Source organism: Miscanthus floridulus, chromosome 7 (assembly GCF_019320115.1).
Source record: "Miscanthus floridulus cultivar M001 chromosome 7, ASM1932011v1, whole genome shotgun sequence".
In the NCBI taxonomy this organism is placed as follows: Eukaryota; Viridiplantae; Streptophyta; class Magnoliopsida; order Poales; family Poaceae; genus Miscanthus; species Miscanthus floridulus.
In genome coordinates, this window is record NC_089586.1 from 86,124,086 (window position 1) to 86,131,380 (window position 7,295).

The 7,295-nt window shown below is 43.7% G+C and overlaps 1 protein-coding gene across 1 annotated transcript; it reads right to left on the bottom strand.

The window, feature by feature from the left end:
* Positions 1 to 4,518: 4,518 nt before the first annotated feature.
* Positions 4,519 to 5,349, bottom strand: LOC136463670 (heavy metal-associated isoprenylated plant protein 47-like). Its single transcript, XM_066462646.1, has 2 exons — positions 5,235 to 5,349; positions 4,519 to 5,085 (listed from the first exon to the last, which is right to left on the bottom strand). Exons 1-2 carry the CDS (start codon positions 5,238 to 5,240, stop codon positions 4,723 to 4,725), a joined length of 369 nt encoding a protein of 122 aa, XP_066318743.1. The 5' UTR covers positions 5,241 to 5,349; the 3' UTR covers positions 4,519 to 4,722.
* Positions 5,350 to 7,295: the final 1,946 nt, after the last annotated feature.

A 7,295-nucleotide genomic window follows, 5' to 3' on the forward strand; every position in this document is an offset into this window, starting at 1 on the left:
ACTAATTAGGCTCAAAACGTTCGTCTTGCAATTTCCAACCAAACTGTGCAATTAGTTTTTTTCGTCAACATTTAATGCTCCATGCATGTATCGCAAGATTCGATGTGATGGCTACTGTAGCACTTTTTTGAAATTTGGGGTGGGAACTAAACACGCGCTAAGCTTTAGGGGGGGGGGGGGTGATATTCCGAGGCCAAGAATATCCAGGGTGGATCTGGGTGCTACGCCAACGGTCAGCTGAAGGTAGGGAGTGAATATATTTTCACTCGGTCAGCTGAAGGTAGGGAGTGAATATATTTTCACTCTTCCTCCTTTCTCTCTCTCTCTCTCTCTGGCCACTTTTGAAGCTCCCAACAACTTTGAGACAAAGGTCTTCAACTTTCTCCCTCTCCCACATTCTTCTCTCACAAAGTTTAGATCCCCATCTTTGAGAGTGAGATTGGAGTGAGTTCTTCGTGCTTGCAACTCTGGGAGTAAGATCCATCTCTTGAGCACTTGTGGCACCCGCCGATGATTTGTTTTTTTCGTTCTGTTACTCGTGGGTTCTTGGAGCCCTAACAGGCTAGGTGTTGCCTAGTGATACCCTCATCTCTTGCTTGTGATTTGCTCCGGGGAATTTGTATTACCTATTTGTTATAGTGATATTCCCGGCTCGATCTTTGTGGTTGCTAGGGAAAGAGGGGTGTTGAAAGAGACTCTAAAGGCCTTTGTGGTTGCCTGAACAATGGGGACGTAGGCACAAGTTTGTGATGTGGCCGAACCTCGGATAAATCTTGTGTCCCCGTGTGCTTGTGACCTTGTGTTTTCATATTTTATATTATTTAGTGTGGTGGCCAGATCTATATATTGTGTGTAGGTGGTGGAGCAAGCAAAAACGTGGAATCACTTTGTACTACATCTCTACATGTGTGGTGAAATCAATTTAGCATTTGAGCAATTTACTTTTCATAATCCTAGCTAGTTCATTTTCCTCTGGGGCTCAAAAGTTCGGTCCTCCCCGAAATTTTTGGCAAGTGTGGAAATTCCAATTGGGACCGAAAATTCCGATACCCAGATATAATCCGCTGCAAAAGTTTTTACATTTCATATTACACCCATTCATCGCCCCCTCTAGGCATTGTGATCCTTTTAGTATAGATATAGATCAAGATTATTAATCTTCCTATTTCCATTTCCACACTTGCTTGAACCTGAAAAAAAAACAACACGAAAAAACAAAAAAATGGAATTGTATATTTGTTACACCCCTTTGTCCTAAATCATATATCGTTTTGGCTTTTCCACATACATAACTTTTGCTATGCACCTAGATATGAGATATGTTTAAATACATAATAATTGTGTATCTAAAAAGCTAAAATGAACTATAAATTAGAATGGAGTATTATATTATTCATCTTACTAGCTATTTCTATTTCCACATTTGCTTGAGCTTGAAAAAAATCAATACGGAGAAAAACAAAAAAAATAGAGCTGGAGGAACAGAACGAAAAACAAAAAACAGAACGGTAGCAACAGGGCAGAATGGAGGAGCAGACGGACTCTCGGCTCCCGCCCCCTATTGTGTGGCTCACGGACTGCTTCTCTGTGCAACTCAGAAAAAAATAAAGGAAACGGCAAGCGCTCGGACGTCCGGACGGACGCCTGCGCCCGGACGCCTGCGGCTGCTGGTCTGCTGCGCTGCTCGCCTGCCTTTCCGACTGCTCGCCCGCATCGCTCTATGGGGACAGCCCTCGCCCGCCTCGCTTCCCACACGCACGTGGGGACCGCCTGCGGCTGCGGGACCGCTCCGCTTGCACCCGCTTCCCTCGTCTACTTGCAACATGTGCAACATCCTGATCTACTTTTGTAACATATAGATGAAACACATATAACATACGTCAGAAACAAGCTGAAACACTTGCAACATACGTCTGAAACACTTGAAAAACAACTAAAAACACTTGAAGATCATTGCAAACATACGCAACATCTAGATAAAACACTTTGCAACATATGTGCGAAACATAACACACTTGCAACATATGTCTGAAAAAATAGATGAAACATTAGGAACAGACGCTTGTAACATACGTGTGCAACCATTGCAACATATGCAACATCCATATGAAACACTTGAAACATACATCTGAAACAACTGAAACACTTGAAACATAGGCTTGCCACATGTGTGAAAACGCTTGAAACACTTAAACACAATGTCCCTGGTGGCCATGGCCTACCTTGTGGGGAACTGCAGTGGCCAGCAAGTGCGGATCAGGAGGACGTCGAGAACAACAGCCTAGCATACACCTCCGCTGCTGGACTTCCCTTCCTGTCGTGGTGTCTTCGACTGGCAGCAGGAGACGATGTAAAGGCCGACGATGACCTCCTACTAGTGGCGTCAGGTTGGTGGTGGCCCGGTGACGCCACGGCCGCGACCGGCGATATAGAGTAAGGCGCGGCAGGGGATCGGCCCGCGGCGTGATGGGGGGAAGCGCACGACACGATGGAGGAAGGGGGTGCGGCGGGATGGTGTGAGGCGAGCCATGAGTGGATGCAAGTCTGAAGAAGAGGCAGAGCAAGAGACATTGTTGGTGGAAGGCTGAGAAATGAGTGGATAAGAATTAACGTAGAGAATAAATGGGTGAGATAGTTTGGTGTCCATTCGATAATTTTGGGAGGGCCGGACGCTCTTGTTGTAGCATTTCCGAAAAATAAAATCAGACTTATTGGGACGGTCCTTAGGATATGGGAAAAACAAAATTAAATCAGAACGATCTCCTCGGCAGAAAAAAAACAGGAAAACAAAAATAAAAAGGTCCGAAATCAAAGAAATTCTTCGTGGCTTAATAATAGTAGAAGTAAGATAATGATACAATTAGACGCAGAATTAGAAATTTATTTTTACTGTAATGAGTAATGAGCTAATATTTGGTCCATGTTTAGCATGTAGCCACGTACTAGAGCGGTAGAGGGAATTGGTCCCAACAAAATCCCTCCATCACTTCACTCGAAGATTCATACGCACCTGGTCCCCCTCGTGTGTCAGCACCGAGGGCCCGCACGTGAAAGGATTGGTCCGTGTGAGTCCGTGCATACTTCTCTTCCCCTGAACTGGGAGCGGGGCTGTGTTTAGATCGTGAATTTTGAGAATTGAGAATCTGGCTATCGTAGTACTTTCGTTTTTATTTAGTAATTAGTGTTCAATTATGGACTAATTATGTTTAAAACGTTCGTCTCGTAATTTTCAATTAAACTGTGCAATTAATTTTTTTTTTCGTCTATATTTAATACTCCATGCACGTATCGCAAGATTCGATGTGATAGCTACTGTAGCATTTTTTGGGAATTTGGTTGGAACTAAACAAGCACCCAGCTTATTGACTTGCCAACTCCAGTGATTTGACTTGTCAACTCCAGTGATTGCAAAATGCTGAAATTATACGTACTACGTGTCGGAATGCGAGCATTTTTTTTATAAAACTGGGCTCCACTTGTTAATTACTCGAAAGAGAAATATTTGACTTCGAACTTGCTCCAATTGTTCTCGGATTTCCAAATTCCAATATATATATATATATATATATATATATATATATATATATATATATATATATATATACACACACACACACACACCGTAGTCATTTTGATTTTTGTTGTCTAGACCTATACTATATGTATCTAGATATATAGAACAGACTTGCAATTTGAAAAGGATAATAAAGTAGTAAAAAAAGGAAATTTCTTTCTTCCGTCTCACTCTCTCCTCTGTCTGTCCAACACTCACACATCTTTTGTTTCTTGTCATCATCGTCATTCCCCACTCTCACCCTTCCTATTTTGAGCTTTTCAATTTTTTGGCGCGTCATTTTCTCACTCTCACTCTCCTCTTCAGTTAATATTAAAGAAGGAAAATTATTTCTTCTGTCACACTCTCACATGTCTGTCCATATTCCACACTCTTATTATATTTCTTGATTCGTCATCCTCCCTCTTTCACCCTTCCCATTTTAAGTTTTTCTTTCCTTGGTTCATCATCCATCACTCTTACCATTCTAATTTTGAGTTTTTTTATTTCTTTGGTTCGTCGTTTCTCACTTTCACCCTTCTCATTTTGAGTTTGGGCTTGCAAAACCTTTGTCCACGTCCCACCAGGCCTCCACTCATATCATGCCCTACTCATCTGAGCCCGGTCTGTTGCGGCACGTGAGCAGGCATGTGGCCCACTTTTCATCTTTTTTAAACTCACAATAAGTCCACACAATAGGCATTTAATTATTTAAGTTGAGTCAGTCTCACGTCTATTTCCCATACCAGATTAATCCTTTATTGCACAAGCATTTATTATGGGTCTTGAAATTTATTTGATTTAAGGTAGCCCAAGCCCAATTAAATTTAACAAAAATCAGCCGTACTTGTTTATTATTATTGGCATGAGCACCAAACAATAACTGTACATTCTACTGTTGTGCACGAACATGTTTGATAGTATAATTTAGAGTATCACGTGTGATTGTTTCTCTCATAAAAATTCCTAGGACTTCATATTACATTTCTAAAATATGGTGTCCACTTCAACCCAGTGAAAGGAAAACCAGGAGTTGCACAGTCCAGCCGTATACAAATCTAAGAGTAGTGCTGCAAGCTAAAAAAAACGAACTTATAATATTTACTCCAATAAATACTATCCGTACGACGACCGTACATACGTATGCATGGTCTGTCGTCTACTTGTCTCTACATTATGGAGCAGCTGGTGGTGTCTTGCTGCGGCTGGTAGCCGTACCACGAGTAGCCGGCAGGGTGGTCGTAGACGACGGTGACCGAGTGCGGCGGCGGGTACGCGGGCACGACGGTGGCCGGCGGCTTCTTGTCGTCCTTCTTGGCCTCGCCGACCTGCAGCAGGTGCGCGGGCCCCACCTTCTTGCGCAGCGCGCTGGTGAGCTTGACGGAGTCGACGCCCTCGCCCACGACGACGACCTTGTCCCTGCCTTCGCCGTCGAGCGCCACGGAGTCGACGCCGCCCGTGGCCGCCACCACCGCCATGGCCTTGGACCGGCACTTGTCGCAGCTCATCTGCACCTTGATCACGATCTTTTGCTGCACCAAGGTCCAGGACATGCGCCGACGACATTAATATAATATAATAATTCAGGCTTTCATCTGAAACTTTATTGGAACGAAGCTAGTAATAAAACACTACTACGTGCTGCAGCTGCAAACAATCAAGGAGGCTATGGCATGTGTACCTTCATTTTGCTGAGGCTCTGAGCTGTGTGAAGGTCCTTGATCGAATTGGGGATATATTTCTTGTGAGAGAGCTGTAGGTTGTTGGAGAAAGAGACGAAGTGGGGGGAGCAAGAGTTTCATGTCCTGCTAGCAATGTCCCGTGCCGTGGAGTATTTATTATATATCGATGGATGACTGGGTCTTACTCCTGTGTCTTAAAATAAATGTTATTCTCACTTTATAAGGAGTTACATATTTTTAACTTAATTTGATCAAATATATATAAGAAGTATTAATATTTGTAATGTATAATTAGTATCATTAGATGCATCAGTTCAATATATTTCATAATTAGTATCATTAGTTTTTTTTCTGGCTTCACTATTTGTAGGCATGGCCAAGTCTAAATGACCTTACTTGTGTCAAATCGTACTTTGGGGAGTCATTATTCGGGCACAATTGTTGGCCCTGGGATCTCCCGCACAGGTGAGCTGACCGCTCACCGGCGTTGCCGACCACACACTATGGCTAGAGGTAGTGTCGGTGCGAAAAGTGACCAACAAGTAAATATTTGTAGTTTTGACGTGCGTTGTGATCGGATGTGGCCTAGCATTCAATGACACAGGATTTATACTGGTTCAGGCAACGTGCCCTACGTCTAGTTTCAGTCGATCGGTGATTTTATTCCTGAGCCCAGGTACTCGAAGTTTGTTGTAGGGTTACAAACGAATAGGAATGAGAAGGGAGGGGTGTTAGAGGCCTAGTCGGACTTTAAACTGAATGGGAAAGAGTGACGGGTGATCTAACGTGCGCTAAGTATTAAAGCATATGCTCTATGTAGCTTTCGAGCTCTAGAACTATTGATCTGTTCGAGTTCTCAGGCCGTTGAGTGCCCGAATCATCTAGCCTTTTTTTTTCTTTCAAGAGCCAGAGAGGCTTTTAGGAGAGAGCTCATCCCCTTTTACAGTTGAAGGGGGTGGCCTTACAAGTCAGAGAAAGAGGAAGAGAGTGTATACGTGTGCTCCCTAGTCTTGTTGCCCACGCTGTCGGGTACGAGATGGTTGTAGGTGCCCACAACACTGTTTATGTTCAGACACACCTGGTAGGCTCTACCGTGTTCGCCTAGTACGGCAAATGTCGGCGCCTACAATATTGTTTGTGTTTTGACACGTCTGTAAGGTTGTATAGTATCTGTCTGGTATGGCCTGGTTGTACAGTGTCCGTCTGACATGGCCTAGAATTTAACGAAGTGCCGTCTAGGTTGATTGATGTGCGGGGGCAATGCAAGAGACACTGGAGAGCTTAGCAATTGCTTGCCCTGGTGGGTGATGGGTGCCTGACTGGGTGTAAAGTGATACTGGTAGCAGCACTTGTACTCCGGTGATGGCAAACTCTGTCTGGGGCCTTGTTTAGATTGCAAATTTTTGCAATCTGGACACTGTAGCACATTTCGTTTGTATTTGATAAACTTTGTCCGATCATGGACTAACTAGGCTCAAAAGATTCGTCTCGTGATTTACAATCAAACTGTGCAATTATTTATTTTTTTACCTACATTTAATGCTCTATGCATGCGTCCAAAAATTGATGTGATGGAGAGAGAGTGAAAAAACTTAAAATTTGGAGGTGATCTAAACAAGGCCCGGAAGTTGTTAGCCCGCACCACATGTGATTAGTTTTCTAGTTCATGACTTGACCTTGCATTAATTGCCGCCAACGCGCTGCGGCAGTGGAAACTGGCAACCGTGTTTCAGAGCACACGCACACCCATGGTGTGATGGCTGATGATAGATAGTACTACAAGTCAGCGGCCAGGAAGCACGCTGCCTATATAACATCCGTTTCTGCATGCAACGATGTTAAAATAGTGAAATGGTTGGGGAAAATGCGATTTTATTCGACCAAGAAAAGACATGAAAAACTATGGGTTCGCCTGTGCTTCATTGCTGGCGGCTGGCGCGAGCATGAAAACCGGCGGTGCTAGCTTTTGCATTGCATTGTTCAACAAAGATTTTGTGCTCCCTGAGGTTGGTGGCCAAGGGCGCAAATGGGTCAGGTACTGATGATAGCACGTCGCTATG